Below are 23,326 nucleotides of genomic sequence, written 5' to 3'. Positions count from 1 at the left end.
TTCCACAAAGCACAAGGCCAAGACATGGCTGTGGAAGGACTGCAGGGCTGGGCTGGAGTATGTGACTGGTGACTATGGGTAGCCACTTCTCCCTGCCCATTCCAAGCCCCACAGCAGAAGCAGTTATGGCACTACAGGACAGGCATTCTATCAAGACAAGTAAGCAGGTACAGATCCTGGCAAGAGATAGTGAAGATGTATCACCATGAGCTTGCTTGCTTATTTATTTATTCATTTATTTTCTATACCATCCCATACTTAAAAGTCTTGGGACGGTTTACAGCAAATAAATCCAAAAAATAACAATAACAATTGCCCAGCATCCAATGTTAAAATATAAACCCTCCACTAAAACAAATTAACAATTAAAATACTGGGAGAATAAAAAGCTTCTGAAGCTGCAGAATATTTTTGGCCCATGTTTTCAGACTGTTGTGAGAGGCAGTGGCTGGAACAGAGAGGATACTCTTCTTAATTTTTTAAAAGCAAAGTGCTAGGCCTCAGATTTGCCAAGATGCCCTACGATCTGTTTGGGAGAGGAAGACTGTTTCTTAATTTTAAGTGTGAGGGGACAGACTGTACTTGCTCAGAGGTGAAAGACACATTAAGCTATTTCTTACAAAATATCTGTTTCCTTAATGAATGGAAAAGGGATGGGGGTACAGGTCAAGGCCTAGGGCTTTCCCCCTATTTATACCTGTAAGTCATGCCACTTATATCACAGATATATATTACACTTCCAGTGCATAGCTTATGTTGATAAGAGTTAATTTCAGAAAACAAAGCAAGTGAAGTGTTTTACCTTAAGATTAACTATAGGCAGAAGATATCTATCTGCTTTCCTGACAACTGTCAGGAGATCTTGAAGATGTGAAGACAAAAATGCTCTGTATGTGGAGACTAAACCAGCAGCCCGAGCTTGTTGAAAGCATTCATAGTCTGCTCTCATATCACCAGAAAATGGAGCATTCAAAGCCACCAGATGAAGCTGTAGAGTAAAAGAATGTTAAGGCAGGGGTGGGCAACTTGCAGTCCCAGGCCTCATGCAGCCCTCAGGCATTTCATGTGACCCTCTGCTAATTTTTAAAACCATTTATATGCACTCAGTTCATATGCCTGGCAAGAGTGGTATGTTCCTGCACTGGCAGCTGCTACATGGGAAGGGAGAAGGAGAGAGGAAAAGATAACATGGGTGACTCATCTAGGTTTGACTCTGCATTTGCCCACAATAGGTATGTGGCTGCTGACAGATTGCCTGTGAGGGAATGTGATTCTTGATAGAAGGTTTCCTATTTCTAAGGGATTGCGTACATGTGTGGAACCTCTAGCTGCATTAAAGTCAACAAGCAGAGTGAGTGGATTCCTCTAGCTATTCATATCCTCAAGAAGGCAAAAGAGCCTAGGTGTAGGAGAAGTATGAGGCAGGGGCCTAGGAAGAGCATGGGCCAGAGGATGGAAAGCAGGGGGCAGACTAGGAGAGCAGGAAGAAGTAGTGGCCCTAATGAGGGGGAGAAGAAAGCTGAGAGAGGAAGCAGGAGGGACGGGAAAATGTAGAGCGAGGACAGGCAGAAAGGAGAGAGATTTGATGGAGTTGCAGTGGCAAGTAAGACTGAATTGCTTTGTGCTGCTTTGAAATTGCCAGACAAGTCTTTGTCCTCAGTTCATTTCTAGAGTTAGAATATCTATTGTTCCGCCTTTCCATAGATAGCATCAAATGCCCTTGAATAAAGCTGAAGTAACTTGTGGAGCAGTGCATTCCAAATGAGAATATTTAGACTAACCTATCATGAAGAATAATTGTCACCAGCACAGACTGAAAGCAGTCACAAGCTGTAGGAGTGCTGAGGCTAATCCAATAGCAGAAACATCTACTGTTGTAATATGGTATGAAACACTAGCATCCTTCTTTCCTACTGCTCCTAAAAATAGTATTGTATATAAACCAAGGTTAATAAAGTAAAACTTTTTTCTTTTTAGCATTACATACAAAATGCAAACACTTAAAAATTAGGAAATAAGGGAAAAAACTATTTCCTCGCCTCTTTAGAAAGTATTTCAGTTTAAAATAACTTGATGTAAAGATATTAGTAAACCATTTGGCTAAGAGGTAGTGACTGGCCCAAGGTCACCCACCAAACTTTATGGATAACTAGGTGGTTCAAGCTGATTCTTCATATACTAGACTGACACTAACCATGCTGATCTGGCAACAGAACATAAAGCAAATGGGTGATCATGTTCCATGAAGTGGAACAGAACTTTCAATAGTGTGTGTGGAGGGAAGGAACATGGGTATTGATCCCTAATACATCACCTATCCTCATTTGTGAAATGTTAAGGCTGTGCTCTACTGATCTAGACAGGAGCAATCAAATCACTACCACTGCTACCTTTGAATCTTGGTTCAAGCAGCCTTTTGGCATGGGACAGCTATTGTGTGCACATGATTCCTCATTCTGTATATGTCAGAGCTTTGCATGACATCATCATCTTCCAGGATCTCTCCTATGCTTTCTGCAGCTTTTTAAGATGGAGAAGAGTGTGGCATTATCTGGAAAGAGCAGCATGAAAGCCTCATGTATTTGTGCAGTGCCACTATGCCCCCTCATGCTTGTGTGCAGTGGAACAGCTAGAAAGACAGAAAGAACAATGTGAGGTAGGAAGGAAAATGTATAAAGGAGCTGATCTTAATCCTGCAAAGAATCAGGACTCAGAAGCTTCAGTAAAGTGGTTGATTGAAAGCTTCAGGTAGAAAAGCCCTATGCAGAAAAGCCCCAAGAGTTTTGCAGCAAAGCAGTTGACTACAGCTCTATTTGGTTTTGGTCCGAAAGTTGCTCTGGAATGGAGTCCGAGGCAACAACTGAACTGCCCTGGGATACTAAGTATGGGGGCATGGGGATGGTTGGGTATCTTTTGATGCTCTACCTGAAGCAGAGTCTGTTGACCTGGAACAGCTTTCAGACAATCTGACCTACCCGGATGAGATTGATATAGATCAGCTAGGAAAGGTCTCCAATATAGACAGCTGGCTAGAGCCTTCCTCACCTGCAGATCTACTCAGGAATAAGCAGATCTGGTGCTCTGTGGTGATAGGAAGCAGGCAGCCTTTCTTGAGCTGCAGGTCCTCCTGAATTTTTACAAGGTTTGTTCAGACATCTGGGGAATTAACAGCAAGAGGGATTCCCATATCTGAGACAAGGTCAGCAAGTGTAACACTGACTAGTGACTCTAGCCCCAGTTTGGTATGAACTGCAACAATTCATCCTGGGATATATCCTGACAAGAGGGTCAGTGCAAATACTCCTTTGCCCCAATGAGCTGCCCCATAAACTTACACTTGGCCTTGTGCTGTCAGCTGGAATTGGTGCTGGAAGGGGTTGAAATCCCTGTTGGTGTAACACACAACAAATTACAAAGGTTGAAATAATGCATTACAAGTGGGGGTGGGAGAAACATGAGTGAAGATGTTGGATGCTAGGAGCCTTTGGAAGTGAGCTTTGCAACTCACATGACAGATATTTATCTCAGCAAAGTGACTCTCAGTCTTGTCCTTCCTTTTGGGTATCAGGAAAATGGCAGATTTGTTTTCAAAACAAATGGTTATTCTTCACCTAAAACTTCCTATCATCAGTAACAAGAAAAAGCCAGTGCAACATTGCACTGAGGAGTGAAGGAGAGAGATGTGTTAGTATCACAGTTACTAGACAATAGTCATCAAGGCAGGTGCCCTCAAATGAAGCTGAACCACTCCTTGCACCAACAGAGCCAGCTTTCCCAGAGTTTTCTGCCCCACCCCCTGCCAATTCTGTTTACCGATCAGTGGGGCAGCTATCAAGACAGCTTCCAACCTGCTCTTAAACAGACTTCCATCTAATATTTGGCAGCAATTCCCATGCTGAAATAATAAACCAGCCCACATATAACAACAGCCAGGATAAACAAATTGTGTTCAATTTGTTCATCAATGTGTTCATTTGTGTCAATGCGTTCATCAGGATTTGCCTAATCTCCACAAACCTAACCTCTCCAAAGAGGATGCAGGACAGTGAGAATGGGCAGATGCCACATACATGTGAGTTCTCATGTTGCTTCCCATGAACAGCAGGAGATTGGAACAGTCACGGGCCCAGCACCCACATCCCACTGCATATCGACAGCTAGTGGGCCTGTTGGCAACACCCCTTCTTTCATTTAACACTTACTGGGCTCGAAATGGCTGGAGGTGGGAGACTGTGTTCAGGGATGGGAATCAGTTCTCCAAGCTGGAAGGAAACACATGGTGAGTTGGAACAGGCACAGAAGCAGCAAGGAATTGTATGAAAGTAATTCTTATTCCCTGAAGGAGAATTTCAACTCTGACACATTCCTTTCAGAAATGACAGGCGGTAGATGAGCCATATGACCTAGAATGAACTATTTACCTGTACTTTTTTCCATCCATTTTGAACACGGATAAAAACATCACTGGTTTCACTAAGATAGATCAGTGTGCCTTCTGACACTAAATGAACCATTTGTAGCATAGTGTTAACATTTCTAAGTGTTGTAACCTGTCAAGAGAAAAACATAAGATCAACTGATCAAATACAAAAAAAATGGCATTTAAGGATGTTGTTTTTATCTGGGCAAGAAGTGTTCAGTTCAGGAAAGGAAATTTGTTTTTCACCGAACAGAACCTAAGTGTGCCCTGAGGCAGCAGAGCTGAAAGAATGCATATATGGCCTCTGACATGGGCCACTGGGAAGCTGCCCTTACTGCCCCCCAGTGGCAGGAAAATAGCAAAGTAGAGCAAGGGACTAAAAGAAAGCCAAGGGGGCAAGAGAATTGCTAACACCAGTTCAAGTTCCCTTTGCCCATATCCTGATAATTTTCCCAGTAGGTGCCATGCCTCTGTTTGAGGAGTCCTCACCAGAAAAGCCTGCGGGGATGTGCTGGTGTCTATGGATGAGGCAGAGGCAGGAACCTGGAAGGAAACATGCTGGCAGTGGATGAAGCTGTGTCCTCAGGGATGTTTGGAGAGAGTCTTTCCTCTCCACAGGAACACTCGGAGTCTGACCCAGGGCCAGGGCCCTGTGCCCCAGCTCTCAAGAACACTGCCATCTGAAGGGAGGCATGCCAGTCTTCCCTTTCTGGCCGAGTGCTAGACTGCCTGTGTGAGCCTGGGTTTACCCAGCAGACTCCTGAATAAAAGGCTGGCTAGAACTGTCTAACCTCAGTCCAACATTTTGAGACTTTGTTTCTAGCTCCCTGCCTTGTTGCCTTGATTGGGCCCTTGTGAATGATTCTGGAATGAGCCTCAACATGACTCTCTCTTGTTTTTGGACTGACCTGCTGCCTTATTCCAGAATGACTGTTGACTATCCTGTGCAATCTCCCTTGGAAAACATTGTGAGAGTAATACCCAAGTAGTCTTGATTGACTGTTTTAGGGCAAGGCTTATCTTTACTATTATGCAGTTGACCCATTTCTCAGGTTATTATCTATGATGCTAACTGAAGCTGGTTGAAAATCAGGACTAAGAAACATATTTTATTGCATCTATGTGTATATGGGTGAAAAAAATAACTCTTTAAAGAATAACTCTGCTGGATCAGACCAAGGGTTCACCCAGTCCGACATTCAATCAGTGGCCAAATAGCTGCCTGTGGGGAAGCTCACAGAGTAGGACATAAGTGCAAGAATCCATGTGCAAGAATCCATTTATGTTCCCCAGAACTTTCTGTACCTAAGTAAATTGCTTCTCACACTGGAAAGAGCATATAGCCTCCAGGACTAGCCATGATCCACCATGAACTTGTCAACTTTGACTTTACAGACTGAGACTGCTGTCCTATGGCCTTCCAACAGCATCTGGGAACCTATCTGAAGTTCCACCACTGAGAGTCTGTGCTTGGTGCTGGGACTCTGATGGCCAAGCTGTCACTTGGCAGCCTTCAAAGCTAGTGCAGAGTTTTTGTTTTCAATATTTAAAGGGAACTTCTATCTTTCCAGGAATTCTACTTAAATTGTGCATTTGTTCTTCTTGCAGGACAGTATGGATCCAGGAAAGAGAAAAATTATGTTCTTCTATGACACCATGCCTTGCCAGAAAATGCTGACCATACTTAGAGAAATATAAACATGGAGCCATTACCTCAGGAAGAAATTCTAAGGAAAATCTTAGGGAGAAATTAGTACTGTTGTTGTACTCTTGTTACATAAAATACAAAATTGCCTACTTGTGAGTTCTTCAAAAATACAATTCAGTTTCACCCACTACAAATATTGGTATTGTAGGTTTTGTTTTAAGTAACCCAAATGAGATTAGGCCCTTTGATACTTGTTTGACGCTTTTGCCAAAGAAGTGCATTCTGCATCTTTAGTGGTTTCTTCACCATCTTACTGACGTGCGCAGCGACTCAGAGGAGTCGTTGGCGCACATGTGAGAGCAGGGTGCTCCCTGTAAGAAGCAAGCCCCAGAGCAGTAAGATTTCTACCTGGTGCCCATTGTACAAACACCCTCCCCGCTCTGACTTGGACAAAGTTTTCAGGCAGAGGAGACAGGCAGCTTTTCAGCAGAAGCTGATAATGGAACCAGGGCAGAGGGAGGTGAGCAGGTTACCATGGAAACGGCAGGACAAGCCGGAGATAAAGACCCAGGGAAAAGTATAGCTAGCCCTCGAGATAGGAGGAGAGCACGCCCAGTTTGGGGCAACTGGAGTAGAGGGAAATGGAAAGGAGGAGGAAGAGAAGCTTGTCTGACCCACCCAGAGAGGGGTGTCCCAGACGGGTCAAGAGTGTTTCATAATCTGATTCCCATCAGAAAGAGGGGACAACATAGCCATTATCATCATCATTACAAGCTCCTTTGTTGTTTCTTGTCTGCGTAGCTTTGAAGTTTCTTAGAATAAAAGATTTAAAGCTCTAACTGCTGGAGTGCATGGGAAGAGTGCTCCAGCCGCACGACACTTACCTCCACAGTGTTGGAGAAAGTGCACTGACATAGGAGTAGGCATACAGGACAAAATGAGTTGCAGGTGTGTGTATGTTTTTCTCCTATGCTATGGCCAAGAGGAGTGGAGTCTACCCTCTGTTCCCCAAGCATGGCTTCTCCAGTGTGCAGAAATGCCCTGCATGGCCCCTAACACATTCTGGTGCCATAACTTATTTATTGACTGATTTTGCCAGTCCCTAGTCAGGAAGGGAATCACCATGCAGGAAGAACTGGAAAACAATACCAGAATCTGTCCATTCCCCCTTCTACCTTCCTTGATTTGGGATAGGAAATACCCATACTCTAACTTCTTTTTTTTCTGTCCTCTCCAACTTTACCCATATTAACGTGTGTTGCCAGGGCCAAGGTATTAACATTTTAATCCCTTTTCTCCCAACTTGATTAGGCTTCTTGTGTGTCCATTTGACTTGTATTACTAAATTCCCATATTTCACATTAAGTTTTCCTCCTTTGCTGTCCTATACCATTTGCACATTACTCCAAGTCACCCGGTTCTTTGTCTCCTCTCTGCTTTAGTGCAATCCTTACACATCTACTCAGAAGAGGTCTCATTAAGTTTATTTGGACTTACTCCTAGGTGAAAGGACATAGGATTGCAGTCTTAACCAGATAATTGCTGGTTAAATTTGGAAGTTGTCAATGTACCCATTAATCTAAATTTGTAATAAACTCTTCTGGTCAAGCCTAGTACATGCAGCCAGCCCAGTCCACATGATCTTGGGGGCTCTTTGCACAAATTGCAGTGGCTACATATAGACCCAACTTGTGGCACTGGTTCATACAGTGACGTTCTGCATACCCAATGAGGGGCTGCAAGCAGCAGTCCATATATTTCTGCAGATGGTCATGTAGAACCTACAAACCTGGCCATACCCACAGTTAACTCTCTTTATGGTCTGTATGAATGTTTCCATTGTGTTTAGGGACAATATTAGCAAACTTTTAAGAATTGGGCACTATCTTACCAAGTTCCTAGATGCTGGCAATCCAGGTTCTCCGGGAGGTCCTGGTGGCCCTGGCATAGGTGCTGCTTAAAAGAGCAAAATCATGATATAGATTTTTGTTTTTCCAGGTTAGTGATAAAGTCGATACTGTGTGGTGGCTATGTTCCCAAAATGAACACATCATTATAAAGTGAAAGCTATGCAGTTTAGGCATTGAGTTTTGTGGCTTGAATAACTTAACCTTAAATTGTGCTGTAAAAGGCCTGAAAAAAATCTGGGAATGACAGAAAGGGCAGGAGGACAGTTTTGAGAGTGTGTCCCATACCTCACCTGTGAGTCAGCATGACAGTGCCAGTAAAAAAGTCACATATTGATTCCATCCCACCTGCTTCCTGGTCTGCCCCTAGTTTGCCCCTTAACAGGAATGCAGTAGAAGAGGGGACAGGAGTGGCAGAGTATGGCTCTAATGTCATGAGGATCTGAGGAGCTTCCTAACAAGGGAGACCACTGGTCCAACTAATCTAATGTTAGCAGTAGCTCTCCAGTGTCAGTTCCACTCGTGTTCCTTGAGATATTATATCCTGAATGTGCATTTTATTTCTTCACATGGTATGTTACCTATGTAACATATCTACATAACTAAGGTATGTTACATCAGCTTCTACTGTTTGTGAGTTTTCTAAGTGAGCACTTCTGATATGAAAGTTGTCCTCAGAATGGAACTGCAGATATATTATTAACTACACACACATGATGCACACACACACAGTTTTAGGAAACAATGCAATAATACAAAAACACACTCCAAGGCTTATTTCATACTCCACACTCATTCTGGTTCCTGACTCTGGTCTGAGCAGGTCAGAGCAAGCTGCCCTTGTTGGTCTAGGGCATCTGGAATAGAATCAGCCAAGCTCCAAGCGACTGGAGTGAATGAACAGGGAGAGCAAACAGGAGTTTGGTGGGGGAGGTCCCTAACTCCACCCCCCCCAAGTTTCTCCACCCTCTTTGTTTTCTTCCTTGTAACAAACTCCCATTTATTGGTAGAATTCTGTGGTTAACCTTCAGAGAAGACGGAGGGAGCGCTGGTTTTTACAACAGACCCAGCAAATTAGAATCAAGAAGGTAGCAGAAGGAATGGACCAAAAAGACTCCGCAGTGGTGGTGACCCACAACATCTGTGCAATGTTTGTTTTCCTGCCTGAGGGCAACATAGTATACACATGCATCGAGTGCAAGTTTCTTCCTGTTGGAAAAGGTGAGAGAACTAGAGCAGCGAGTGTCCACCATCAAGGGAATAAAAGAAGATGAGGGGTTTTTAGAGCAGTGGAACTACAACAGCTAAGAGCAGTACAGAAGCTAGAAGTGTAACAGCAAGCTGAGGCAGAACAGGAGAATGCTGATGGAAGGAAAAGTGAGGAGGAAACTTCAAGGAAAGGGGTGACAGGTACAGAAGAACTAGAAGACACTCTGCACTAGTGGAAACAGTGGAACTATCGAACCACTTCCAGTATCTTGAGGGTGAGACTGGAAGGCAGCCTCCTGTGGAGGAATTGAAAGTCATCCTGTGCAACACTGAACCAGAGGCTAAAGGTCAACCAAGTAATTGCAATGATACCAGGGCTTGCAAGAACAGGAAGAGTGTTAGGTGTGGGAGACTCCCTGCTGTGTGAGATGGAAACGCATGTATGTCAGGAAGACATGTGGACTTGTCAGGTATGCTGTCTCCCTGGAAGGCAGATTAGTGATATAACTGAAAGTTTGTCAAGGCTTATGCAACCCACTGACACGTATCCCTTCCTTCTTATACATGTGGGAACAAATGACACTGCCAAGTGGATCTTTGCCCGGCCGCCCCTTGAGATCTGCGGGAGAGGCCCTTCTCCGGGAACCCTCCGTGAAAGAAATTAGGAGGGTAGGTACTCGGAGGAGGGCTTTCTCTGTGGTGGCGCCCAATCTATGGAATGAGCTCCCCAGAGAGGTCCACCTGGCGCCGTCGTTATTTGTTTTTTGGCGCCAGGTGAAGACCTTTTTATTTAAGCGTCATTTTAATTGTTAACAGTATTTGCTTTTATCTGGCCAGGGTGACTTCTTTTATATTATTTATTTTATATTGTTATTTTTATATTGTTATTTTTGTACTTTATCTTATGTTGTGAGCCGCCCCGAGGCTTGGGTGAATGGGGCGGCATAGAAATGTTTTAATTAATTAATTAATTAATTAATCTTTGAAGGAACTACAGTGGTACCTTGGCTCACAAATGCCTCAGTTCACAACCAAAACAGGTCGCAAACAGAAATTTCACAAAATTTTTGCCTCTGGTCACAAATTCTGCATCAGGTGGTGATCGCAGGAGTCCCCCCCCCCCCAAGCACACCCACGATCACACCCATCTATGGCCACAGTCGCACTCATGCAGGGAAGACAGGCGCAATCGCGGTCATGCTGGGGAAGGAGATGGCCGCGACTGTGCTGTGGGGGCGCAGGATAGCCACAATCTTTGTTGTTTTTTGTCACTTTATTTCAAATTTTTGTGATTAAAAAATGGTTACAGAACGGATTAACCTTATTTACATTGAACCTTATGGGGAAATTTGACTTGGCTCACAACCAATTTGGGTCACGACCAGAATCCTGGAACGAATTAAGTTCATGAGCCAAGGTACCACTGCATGTCAGACTTTGAAGCTTTAGGGAGGAAAGTCAAGAACTTTGGGGCCCAGATAGTTTTCTCTTCCATCCTTCCAGTTCTTGGAAGAGAAATAGACAGGGAAAGAAAAATACTCCAAGTGAATGCTTAGCTATGAAGCTGGTGCCAATGTGAGAAATTTGGATTTTGAGACCATGGGCTATACTTCCCGGAAGGTGAACTGTTGGCAAAGAATGGGTTGCAGCTTACAAGGGCTAGAAAGAACATGTTTGGCCACAGCATTAAAAAGCTTATCAGGAGAGGTTTAAACTGAATCCTGCAGGGGAGGGAGTACACCTGGGCATAACAACAGACAAAAGCTTATGCACCACAACAGAGGGAGCAGCTTTAACAATGCCCAATAACGGTCTTCCAAAAAATGCAGGAAGAAAGCTGGAGTATAAAGCACATGGTCTTGTATGTCTATATACTAATGCCGGGAGTGCTGGAAACAAACAGCATGATCTGAACTATTAACACAGGAGAGTGAATGACTTGACAGGTATAACTGAAACTTGATAGGATGACTCCCATGACTGGAATTCAGCAACTGAAGGATATAACCTGTTTAAGAAGGAAAGAAGGAATAGAAAGGAAGGCAGAGTCGCACTCTTTGTTAAAGATACATATCTCTGCACAGAAATACAGGAGGATGAGTTTAGTGGCCCCATCAAGAACATCTGGATTAATATACATGGAGCAAGTAATAAAAGAAACACAGTGATTAGAGTCTATTATTGACCATCCCATCAAGCAGAAGACAAGGATGATAGCTTTAAAAAGCAAATTGCCAGTTGTTATGGAGACAAATTCTGCCAAGTACAGCCCCAAGAGATTTCTAACATGTGTTGCTGATACCTTTCTCCAACAGAAAGTGGAGGAAGGAACAAGAGGAACTGGTATCCTTGACTTGAATAACCAACAGGGAAGACCAAGTGGACAAAGTAACAGCTACAGGAACTCTGGGGAAAAGTAACCATGCCATACTTGAATTCTCAATTATAAGGGAGACAACGGTTAACTGCAGCCAGACACATATCCTGGACTTCAAGAAAGCCAACTTTAACAAACTCAGAACAATGGTAAGTGAGGTGCCATGGTAACTCACTCTTAAAGGAAAGGGAGTCTAAAAGTGGGAAATGTTGAAAAAAAAATTCTCCAAGCACAATTATGAACAATTGCAACAAGAAAAAAGTGTAGAAGACAACAGAAGAAGCCCATGTGGCTCCACAAAGAGCTAAGTGATGACCTGAAAGAAAAAAAGGACTTGTGCTGGAGGTGGAAGCAAGAATATAAACATATACCAAGGGATATGGGATGGCATCAGGGAGGCTAAAGCAGGAAGTAAACTGAGAATAGCAAGGGATGCTGAGAACAACAAGAAAACAAAAGCCATGTGAAAGATAAGGGTGTCCAGCTACCGTATTTTTCGCTCTATAAGACGCACCTGACCATAAGACGTACCTAGTTTTTAGAGGATGGATCCATGGAAAGCTTCCTGATAATCACAGGCACATTCCCCATCACTTCCCCATGGGCTTCATTAAAAGACAGGTTGCCATTTGAAAACACACACCGACCTGTGATTAACAGCTCTCACCTGCATCGGAGGAGGGGGGGAGCAGGGCACGCCGAGCGCGTGCTGGCCAGGTGTGGTACAGCCGGGCCGGCAGCGTGCCGGTGGTGGTTGGCAGCAGCAGGTCTTCCCGGGCGGTGGGGGTGAGCAGTCCGTCTCTCCGTGCGGCCAGCGGGTTAAAGCCCGTGGCTCCTCCTCCTCCGCACCGCTCCCTCTGAGCGGCACAGCTCTCAACTGCGCGGGAAGGGGGGGGGGCCGAGCAGCGCGCACTGAGCGCATGCCGGCCAGGTGGTGCCACGTGGTGCAGGTGGGCCGGCAGCATCCCGGGCGTCGGGCACACACACAATCGCTCTATAAGATGCACAGACATTTCCCCTTACTTTTGAGGGGGAAAAAGTGCGTCTTATAGAGCGAAAAATACGGCACTTAAAGTGGATGGCAAAGTAATCACAGATGACAAGGAAAAGGTGGAGGCGCTCAATTCCTACTTTGCCTCAGTTTTTGTACTACAAGAGGAAGTACAAACTGAAAGTGAGAGATGGCAGCTCAAGACTGACAGACAAATGGTCAAGGACTACCTAGATGGAATAAACATGTTCCAGTCTCTAGGGCCTTATGAACTCCATTCCAGAATCACAAAAGAGCCAGCAGAGGAACTCTCAGAATCACTGGCTATTATCTTCAATAAATCTTGGAAAACAGGAGAAGTCCCAGATGACTGGAGAAGGGCTAATGTTGTCCCCATCCTCAAAAAGGGGAAAAAAAGATGAACCTGGAAACTACAGACCAGTAAATCTGGCATCAATCCTTGTAAAATATCTGGAGCAAATTGTTAAAAAATCAGTCTGCAAGCACTTAGAAGAAAATGGAGTGATTAATAGAAGCCAACCTGGATTTATCAAATATAAATTCTGTCAGACTAATTTAATTTTTTCACTGGGTAACTTCCCAAACAGACAGAGGACATAATCTACCTTGACCTTAGCTTTGCTGGGTTTGTTCAGCCTTGCAAAAAGAAGACTAGGGGTGGGGGGATGTAATATTACTCTGTAAGTACCTCAAAGGCTCTCACAAAGAGGAAGGTCAAGATCTCTACTTGCTGATACCAGGGTGTAAGATGCAGAAGAATCAATTCAAGTTGCGACAACCCAGATTAAGGCTAGATATCAGGAAAAGCTTCTGCACTGTCAGAGCAATATGATAGTGGAACCAGTTGCCAAGAGAGATTGTGGGGTCTCCCACATGAGAGACATTCAAGGCAAAACTGGATGGTCACCTGAGTGAGATGGTGTGAACTTGTGTCCTGCAACAGTAGGGGGCTGGACCCAGTGGCCTTTATGGCCTCTTCCAACTCTACCATTCTATGATTTAAATATTCATATCATAACCACTGATACACAGATGCACGTGTATGCATTTACATGTTTCATGCACAGGTGAAAGTTGATATGACATACCTGAGCCATAGATGGCAGTAGACCCTGGAGGCCCTGGGGGCCCAGGAGGCCCTGGGGGCCCAGGAGGCCCAGGTGGTCCAAATCCTGGTGGTCCAGGGAGGCCAGGTACCCCTGGAGGGCCCCTAGGCCCAACAACTGTATCTCCTTTTGGCCCCTATCAAAGTAGGAAAAGCAAGCATTTGTAAATAAATTATTCATGTATTTCCTCTTTAAACCACCCCGTAGCTAAGGCTATCTGAGCAGTTAACAAAACTTTAAAAACATACAAACAAACAAGTATTAACAAAGCAACAAAATGTATTTTTTTAAAAATACTATATTTAAAGGTAATGATCTGAGAAACCATATTGATACTCACAGAATATTTTCCAGGTGGCAACTTTAGACACATACATTTACAACTTTAGACACATACATTTACAAAGTCAAATATTTACATTGCTTTTATGATGCAAACATACTATTTTACAAGTAAGTGGGTGCATGTATTCAGTAAAATGATATAAGGTAAACACCAGGGCAGTGTGTGTGTGTGTGTGTGTGTGTGTGTAGCATTTGAGGGCACTAATGACATACTGCCACCCCTTCCTTCAGGATCTCCCATTTCCTGTGGGGGAAACTGATTTCCCAGTAATAATATGTTGTTGTGAGCAATCCTGTTGCATTGTAAAATTATTTTGGGGTGACTCTGTATGGAATAGGCAGTTAAGAAACATGACCTTTTAAAAAAATCCCTGCTCCTGCTCCCAACTAAGATGAAAACTTATACAACTGTTATGGAGCTGCCTGAATTTTTGAATTCTCTTTGGGGATGAGACAATGGGAACTGGCATGATGAACAGCTGTACTTCAGAATGAACCATTAGGTTGTCTGGAAAGTTCAGCCTGCTCACCAGTTAGACTGGGGACAGGCTGCTAAACAAGTGTGGCTACACTGCAAACAGAAAGTAGGGACAAGTGGATTCCATCACCAGATGTTCTTCTAAAACAAACAAAAACCGAAAGGGGAGGGGAGGGGAGGGGAGACAGACCCACTGACCAACTTCCACATAGACAACAAAATGTCATAGACAAGTGTTCTAGCCTAACATCTAGCTTCCATCTGTGTGGAGGGGTTGCCCCATCTGGAGTTTGCAATGTTGTAGCCCAGACATAGATTTATTATTTCTATGAGAACTAAGCAATGGTTGTTAAAAATAGCTCCAAAGCAGAACAGGTGGATTTACAAGTGGATTCCATGGCTAGATTTACTAATAGAAAAAATTACTGACAGTACAATCACAATTACAATAGGAGAAAAAAATGGGAAATGTCTTTAAAAAGCCATTGTGCCTGCACAAAAAAGCGTAGTAATGAGCAGAAATTTTTAAAAGGAGGATGAATATATACTGAAAGAAAAGTCAGCTAACTAAGGACAAGAACAGACAAGAAGTCCACTTGTAAGAATGACAGAAAAACTAAAGTTCCAAACAGGCTGAGGTTGGTGGGGGATACTTACAATAATATTCAGTGGGGTTTTTTTGGATAGGTATGAAGGAAGAAGAAGTGGTAGAACCACTGCTCAGGAAGAATGGGTGACGCAGAGAGGGGTAAAATATTCATAAGGGATTGAGAGAAGGCATCGCTACTCACCTTCCACTTGGTTTCCATTTTTTCCAAAAACAGGAGCCAAACTTCACAAATGATGAAAGGTCAGGATTGATAAAGAGTTCATCAGGAATTGTTGGAAGTCCACTGGTTGGGGACTCTCTAGCTTGGGAATGTCTTTATCATGTAAGGGGTTGGCCTTGATGGCCTACACCTGTGTTCCAACTCTATGATTCTAAAATGAAGAACTGTGGGCCCAGGAGAGGTTGTAAGCCTCAGGCATGTATGGCTGCACACACTAACACATGAATGCACACACTGTGGATGTTAAAGGAAATGCTTAAAAGCCAGGAACTGGTCAAGTGGAGCTAATTAATATGTAGAAGGGAAACAACACACATCTTTAAATGCAGGCAATATGGCCTTACTGAGACCATTTTTAATACAGATACAGATAAAGCTCACCACTGGTCCTGGTCTTCCCGGAAGCCCTGGTGGTCCAGACATTAAAAACCCTCCACTTGGCTCTCCCTTTTCTCCTTTAAGGCCAGTTTCTCCATTATCTCCTTTCTCTCCCTTAAAACAGAAAAGAAACCGAATATAGAACCTTTATGCACATGTGTACATCTGCCTGCATACACACATCTTATACTTGCTTCTTATTCCTAATTAAGGAAAATGAAAGTGCAAATCTGCATCCATCTCTCCCTGAGTAAAATGGAAAAGAAACCTGAAGGGAAGCAAAAGGCAAGGGAGAAAAGGAAAGATGCACCCAATTGAATGCAGAATTCCAGAGAATAGCTAGAAGAGATAAGATTGCCATCTTAAATGAACAGTGCAAAGTAATAAAAGAAAACAATAGAATAGGGAGCACCAGAGATCTCTTCAAGAAAATTGGAGATATGCAGGGAACGTTTCATGCAAAGATGGGCATGATAAAGGACCAAAATGGCAGGGACTTAACAGAGGCAGAAGAGATTAAGAAGAGAAACATAGAAACATAGAAACAGAGCAAGTCAGAAGGGGCCTCCCAGGCCATCTAGTCTGACCTCCGGCACCAGGCGGCTCCGCTCACGACATGCCCACCATGTCGACGTCCAGCCTATCCTTGAACACCCGCACTGATGGGGCCTCAACGACCTCTTGTGGAAGCCCATTCCACATCCTCGGTGTCCTGACTGTCAGGAAGTGCTTCCCGGCATCCAAAAGGAACCTTGGCTCTCTGAGCTTTGCTCCATTGGAGCGTGTCCTGCCTTCCTCTGCAGGGGAGAACAGGTCTCTACCCATCTCCATATGACATCCTCTCACATACTTGTATGTCGCCAACATATTCCCTCTGAGTCTCCTCTTCTCCAGGCTGAAGAGACCCAGTTCCCTCAGTCTTGCCTCATACGGCATCCCCTGTAAACCGGCCACCAACCTTGTGGCCCTACGCTGCACTGACTCCAACCTGGCTATATCCTTTCTGTAATGAGGGGCCCAAAACTGAACACAATACTCCAATTGCGGGCGCACCAGAGTCGTGTAAAGTGGTAGTAATACCTCTCTTGATCTAGAAGCCACACTTCAGGCTATGCAACCAAGGGTGGCGTTCGCCCTTTTGACCACCGCATCACACTGCTGACTCATGTTTAGCCTGCAGTCAACCAGTACCCCAAGGTCCCTTTCACAAGTGCTGCTCTCCAGCCACTTATCACCTAACCTGTACTTATGACACCTATTCCTATGCCCCAAGTGCTAGACCTTGCACTTATCCACATTGAATGCCATCCTGTTGTCTCCTGCCCACTTCCATAGTCTGTCAAGATCCTTTTGGATCTGGAGTACCTGCTCCTCAGTTGTGGCCACTGCTCCAGTTTTAGTGTCGTCTGTGAATTTGATCAGCACACTGTTCACCCCTTCTTCCATGTCTTTAATGAAAACATTAAACAGGATTGGCCCCAGGACAGAGCCCTGGGGGACCCCACTTGTTACTGGCCGTTATCCCGATGATTCCCCACTAATGGTTACCTTCTGCTTTTGGTCAGTCAGCCATGCCCTAATCCACCAGACAGTGCTTGGGTGTATCCCAAAACACCTCAGTTTCTCCACCAGGATATCATGGGGCACTTTGTCAAAGGCCTTGCTGAAATCCAGGTATACCACATCCACTGCATCCCCTCCATCTAGCCATCTTCAAACCTTGTCATAGAATTCCACAAGGTTTGTCTGGCAGGACCTTTTTTTGTGAAAACTGTGTTGTGCGGCTGTCAGCCTCCCTTCCCTATCTAGCATCACTAGATCTCACTCTATTATGAGCCTTTCCATTGTTTTTCCTACAATGGACGTAAGGCTAACCGGTCTTTAATTCCCCATGTCCTTTCTACTACTCTTTTTGAAAATTGGGACCATTGATGCCACCCTCCAGTCCTCTGGAACTTCACCTGTTCTCCACGAGGTGTCAAAAATGGAGGCCAGCGGGCATGAGAGAACCCCTGCCAACTCTCTAAGTACTCTCGGGTATAACACGTCAGGGCCTGGCGCCTTTGTAATGTCCAATGCCCTGAGGAGCCCCTCGACTTCAAGGGGGGTGACTCTAATCTGTGCCCCTAAGTCCCCAGCCTCATCTAATCTCCTCTGCGGATATCCCCCGTCCTGTTTTGGGGAGAACGCAGAGGCAAAATAGTCATTTCGCAAGATAAGAGGTGGCAAGATTACACAGAGGAACTATACAAGAAAGAGCTTAATATCTCTGATAACCACGATGGGTGGTCACTGACCTTGAGCATCCTGGAATGTGAAGTCAAATGGGCCTTAGGAAGTCTGAGCAACAACAAAGCTAGTGGAGATGACAGTATTCCAGCTGAGCTATTCAAATTCTTAAAAGACGATGCAGTAAAAGTGCTACACTCAATATGCCAGCAAATTTGGAAAACTCAACAGTGGCCACAGGATTGGAAAAGGTCAGTTTACATTCCCATCCCAAAGAAGGGCAATGCCAAAGAACATTCAAACTACTGCACCATTTCACTCATTTCACATGCTAGCAAAGATCAGCTCAAAATCCTACAAGCTAGGCTCAGCAGTATGTGGACTGAGAACTACCAGAAGTACAGGCAGGATTTCGAAGAGGCAGAGGAACTAGAGATCAAATTGCCAAATACACTGGATCATGGAGAAAGCTAGGGAGTTCCAGAAAATCATCTACTTCTGCTTCATTTACTATGCTAAAGCCTTTGATTGTGTGGATCACAACAAATTGTGGCATGTTCTTAAAGAGATGGGAGTACCTGACCATCTTATTTGTCTCTTGAGAAACCTATATGTGGGTCAAGAAGCAACAGTTAGACCTGGGCATGGAACCACTAGGTGGTTCAAAATTGAGAAGAGTTCGGCAAGGCTGAATACTGTCACCCTGCCTATTTAACTTATATGCAGAGCACATCATGAGAAAGGCAGGCCTAGATGAATTACAAGTTGGAATTAAGATTGCTGGGAGACATATCAACAACCTCAGATATGCAGATGATACCACTCTAATGGCAGAAAGTGAAGAGGAACTAAAGAGCCTCTTGATGCGGGTGAAGGAGGAGAGCACAAAAGCTGGCTTGAAACTCAACATTAAGAAAACTAAGATCATGGCACCTGGTCCTCTCACTTCCTGGCAAATAGATGTGGAAAAATGGAGGTAGTGACAGATTCTATTTTCCTGGGCTCTAAGATCACCGCAGATGGGGACTGCAGCCAAGAAACTAAAAGACACTTGCTCCTGGGGAGGAAAGCTATGGCAAATCTAGATAGCATACTAAAAAGCAGAGACATCACCCTGCCAACAAAAGTGCGTATAGTCAAGGCTATGGTTTTCCCAGTTACAATGTATGGCTGTGAAAGTTGGACCGTAAGGAAGGCTGAGCACCGAAGAATGGAGGCCTTTGAATTGTGGTGCTGGAGGAGACTCCTGCAAGTCCCTTGGACAGCAAAGCGATCAAACCGGTCAGTCCTAGAGGAGATCAACCCTGACTGCTCTTTAGAAGGCCAGATACTGAAGAAGAAACTCAAATACTTTGGCCACCTAATGAGAAAGCAGGACTCCCTGGAGAAGAGTCTAATGCTGGGAACAATAGATGGCAAAAGAAGAAGGGGATGGCAGAGGATGAGGTGGCTAGATGGAGTCACTGAAGCAGTCGGCGTGAGATTAGGTGGACTCCAGAGGATGGTGGAGGACAGGAAGGCCTGGAGGGATGTTGTCCATGGGGTCGTGATGGGTCGGACACAACTTTGCAACTAACAACATATAATATATACTAAGACATATCTTGTAATGCTATGAAATACTGGCATTACTTGCTGGGGTTATGAAATTATCTCAGATAATAGCAAACATAGATGTGATTAGGTATTAAATATGTTCTCATACCAGCTTTTAACTATTGGAATGAAAGCACCAGGACATCCTGATAATGTGCTGTTGGAAAGATTGTAATCAGGCTCATGGTGGCAAACATAACATCATTTTATCTCCCCAACACTGCTGTAAGGCTGGTTAGAATGAAAGGTAGCAACAAGCCCACTGACACCGACTGAGCATGCATTTGAATGCAGACCTCTGCTACCCAAGGCCAGTGCTCTACACCATGGTTGGCTATCATTTGCACTGTGCGGAATAAAAGGCTAATTATTATGACACTGCATTCATGCCCAGCCAATTTTTCCTCTTGTGAGGAACCCAAGGCATCTTACATAGCTCCATTCTATCCTCACAACAACAATCCTGTGAGGTAAGTTAGACTGAGAGCGAGAGACAAGCCCAAAGTCACATCCGGTGAGTCTTGTGACCAACTGCGGACTAGAACCTGGATCTCCCAGATCCTTGTCCAGCATTCTAATCACCATGCCACACTGGCTTTTATGTCAGTTAAGTTAATGAAGGAAAAGGCAAAAGAACAAGCACTGCCCTTTTTTCTTCAGTGGCAAATGTCAGCAATGCTAAGATGCATCGAATACACTGACACGCTTGTAGATTTCAAGAGATCTCTAAATATTTGAAGCATCTGGAGCGGTACAAACCCCTATGCCTCATTCATTGTGGTTGGGCCTGAGGGAAGGTGCAGGAAGTAAAAGGGCAGCTGCATCTCTGCAGAGGCTTTTAAAGAATTAGCCCCATCTCTGGTTTGGAAAATGGCAGCTCTATGAAAAGCAAGGGCAATCTGTGAATGTGGCAACTGTTAGGCTGGAAACACCAAAATATCTGCTAATTGCACCTATACATTAGATAGCCAGCAGGGAAAATAACTACCTTAAATATGTCTAAGTGGCCCAAATATGTTGATGGCAGAGAAGGACCTGGAAAACAAGAGAACAAGTTTTATGTAATCTCCATTTCTATTACGTCTATAGCAATTTTTGAAGTTTAAAGTGAAGCAGATTATTATTGTAATACATTTGGCCTTTTCATGTGGTAGATATATATATCTGTTAGGCATGGCATTGCTATGTTAATTGTTAACCTGTCTGAAATTGGCCAAATAGCTTTGACCAATTCACTGAAGATCAGTTTTACCAGAAAACCCTTTTAAAAGTTCAAATATTTGCATGTAAACATGTCACTCTTGATTATCTGCCTAATATGCTACCTGTAAAATATCTACCCCATGACACAGAGGAATCTGGACAAACATTTCTTTATATTTTAATTTTCTCCTGAACATGTGTAGCAACCAACAGTGGCCTCCTTCCACATTTCTCTGATGGAAGACCAATTGTCAGATTCTGATCTTTGGTTGCATCCAAAAGAGAAAACACATTGAAATGAACAGGATTTAAGCTAGTAAGTGTTCATTTAATTCATTCAGTCAGCCACAGAACTCCATGGTGACAACATATGCTGCACAAAGCCAGGGACTAAGTTGGTGCTGGCAAGAGTCCCTGCTCATGCTAGTGTTGGCCAAGTTCTGCCCCCATGGGGTGATCTGCACTACACAAAGCCAGGGACTTGATCAGCACTGTGAAGAGTGGCTTCTGCTCCTGTTGCTGGCATGAAACCCATGCCTTTCGCAGCATAAAGAAAGGCAATGGCCTGGTATGTACATAACAACCCCAACAACCCCTGGGTTGAGTACAGGTTGTTGTTGAATTGTGGGTGGTTGTTGGCTTACATACAATGACAATCCATGATTAAGTCATGTGTTAGGTTGTTAACCACAAGCAGACCAGAGTTCACAACAAAGCATAGATTTTCTTTCAGAGTTATTCATGGTTAACAATCCATACTTAAACCAGAAAGCAAAGTTAACACGAAACAACCCACAATTCAATGACAAGTCACACTCAACCTGTACTGAACTCATACACTGGGTTAATGTTATGAGTGAACCAGGTCTATGACACTGGAGGCTATAGCCATGCCTGCTGGTATGAGTCAATCCACAGTGGAGCAAATGGGGGCAATTCAGTCTATGTCACCTGGAAAGACTTTTGATAAGAATTAATCAGAAGGAAGAGCCAGTGTTTTTAGATTGTTAATCTTTGCTCCATTCAATATTTTAAAAAAATCATCGTTGATCATAATGCAGAATATCTTCATTTGTTGGTGTCCCCCACCATAATCCACTGCTATTCAGTGACTTCTAACTTGCACTGTGATTTAATACCTTCCCCTGAGACCATGTGAAAAAAACTCAGACTCTGAATCCTCAGGTCAAACCCCAAGACATGTGAAGGAAGTATCATCATATTTTCCTGTTTCATCCCCTTTCAGAAGTTTTTGAAATTTTCCTTTTTATACATCAGGACATGATGTACTGTAAAGATCTATTAGCGACCATAGTCAAACATGGTACAAGTTGTCTCCATGGAAACCAATTCTGACAAAGCCCTTATCTGTTTCCCTCTTAGGCATCCGATAGATAGCACCCTCCTTTAGAGTTTCCTCTTTCAGGCACTCAGGACCAGCTTTACATTGTGATAACTGCTACTTAAAATACCAAACATAATCACCAGAAATCTATCTAGCCTGTAAAGATGTATGGTTTTCCAATGACAGAACAGTGAAGGATAATGATATTTGCCTAACTGAGAATTTAACTGTATGAGAAGTGTTTTAGAACGCTTGGAAACATTGAATTTCCTGTTCATGTTTAGCGGCTGGTGTGCATGGAATCCACTGTTACAAGTATTTTACATCTGCCTCTGAAATTACTGTACAGTGAGGTACAGAGATAGGTTTCTCCAAATGTTTGAGATTTATAGGCAGGACATACCCCTGGTTCACACAGAATAAAAAAAAATCTAGTGATCCATGTGTAAAACTAACTTCGTACAAATCTAGATAAAAGACTGATTTTAAAAAACTAAGAATCCCCCTCAATTGCAGCCCAAGTACTGAAAATCACAAGTTACCTATTTTGCATATAGCTTTGTAATAGTCAAACCATGTCATATGCATCACTAATTCTTAAAAGAATCCTGGGATACAGACTGTTGTTATTATCCTCATATTGGATGAGTTCTTTTGCCAAGGACCAAACAAATGGAGATCTGTTATTAGAATCGTTCACCCTTTAGAGGCTGCAATATGAAACTGATTCACTGGTTGGATCAATCAGTTACAACAACTGAGATCAATTGAAAAGATGCACCCAAGCAATCATTTAAAAAGATACATATAAAATACAGATGACAGGTACTTCCACTGCCACTTTTCCTCAGCTGCACTTTTCCTCAGCTAGCAGGGTCTAGATTGAAAAATGTCCTACAACATGCTGCAAGTTGTAGGATATCTCTCACTATGAACATGCCCACATACAAAGATCTGTAGGACAGTCCTTTTTAGAAACATAGAAACAGAGCGAGTCAGAAGATGCCTCCCAGGCCATCTAGTCTGACCCCCTGCTCCACTCATGACATGCCCACCATGTGCATGTCTAGCCTATCCCTGAACACCCTCACCAGTGGGGCCTCAACCATCTCCCGTGGAAGCCTATTCCATACCCTCGGGATCCTAACTGTCAGGAAGTACTGACATCCAGATTGAACCTTGGTTCCCTGAGCTTTGCTCCGTTGGAGTGTGTCCTGCCCTCCTCTGCAGGGGAGAACAGGTC

General features: G+C 43.8%; 1 protein-coding gene and 1 long non-coding RNA gene across 5 annotated transcripts in view; one reads left to right on the top strand and one right to left on the bottom strand.

Annotated features, from left to right (window-relative positions):
* The window catches only part of LOC123035003, a 32,343-nt gene extending 24,474 nt beyond the window's left edge, over positions 1-7,869 (top strand). For all 3 annotated transcript variants that reach the window (XR_006416884.1, XR_006416883.1, XR_006416879.1), the window contains exon 4: positions 6,029-7,869. This is a non-coding gene — a long non-coding RNA (uncharacterized LOC123035003). The remainder of the gene's footprint in view (positions 1-6,028) is intronic.
* Positions 1-23,326, bottom strand: part of COL15A1 (collagen type XV alpha 1 chain) — a 222,073-nt gene that overhangs the window by 4,188 nt on the left and 194,559 nt on the right. For both annotated transcript variants that reach the window (XM_044452802.1, XM_044452793.1), the window contains 8 exons: positions 20,524-20,570; positions 15,714-15,824; positions 13,662-13,815; positions 7,960-8,024; positions 4,422-4,550; positions 4,203-4,262; positions 3,336-3,386; positions 803-988 (listed from right to left, as the gene is read on the bottom strand). In XM_044452802.1, the coding sequence (XP_044308737.1) occupies positions 803-988; positions 3,336-3,386; positions 4,203-4,262; positions 4,422-4,550; positions 7,960-8,024; positions 13,662-13,815; positions 15,714-15,824; positions 20,524-20,570 (803 nt within the window). The remainder of the gene's footprint in view (positions 1-802; positions 989-3,335; positions 3,387-4,202; positions 4,263-4,421; positions 4,551-7,959; positions 8,025-13,661; positions 13,816-15,713; positions 15,825-20,523; positions 20,571-23,326) is intronic.

Source organism: Varanus komodoensis, unplaced genomic scaffold (genome assembly GCF_004798865.1).
Source record: "Varanus komodoensis strain SLA01 unplaced genomic scaffold, ASM479886v1 scaffold10, whole genome shotgun sequence".
In the NCBI taxonomy this organism is placed as follows: domain Eukaryota; kingdom Metazoa; phylum Chordata; class Lepidosauria; order Squamata; family Varanidae; genus Varanus; species Varanus komodoensis.
Note: the sequence above shows the minus strand (reverse complement) of the source record. Positions and strands in the feature narration are given on the sequence as shown.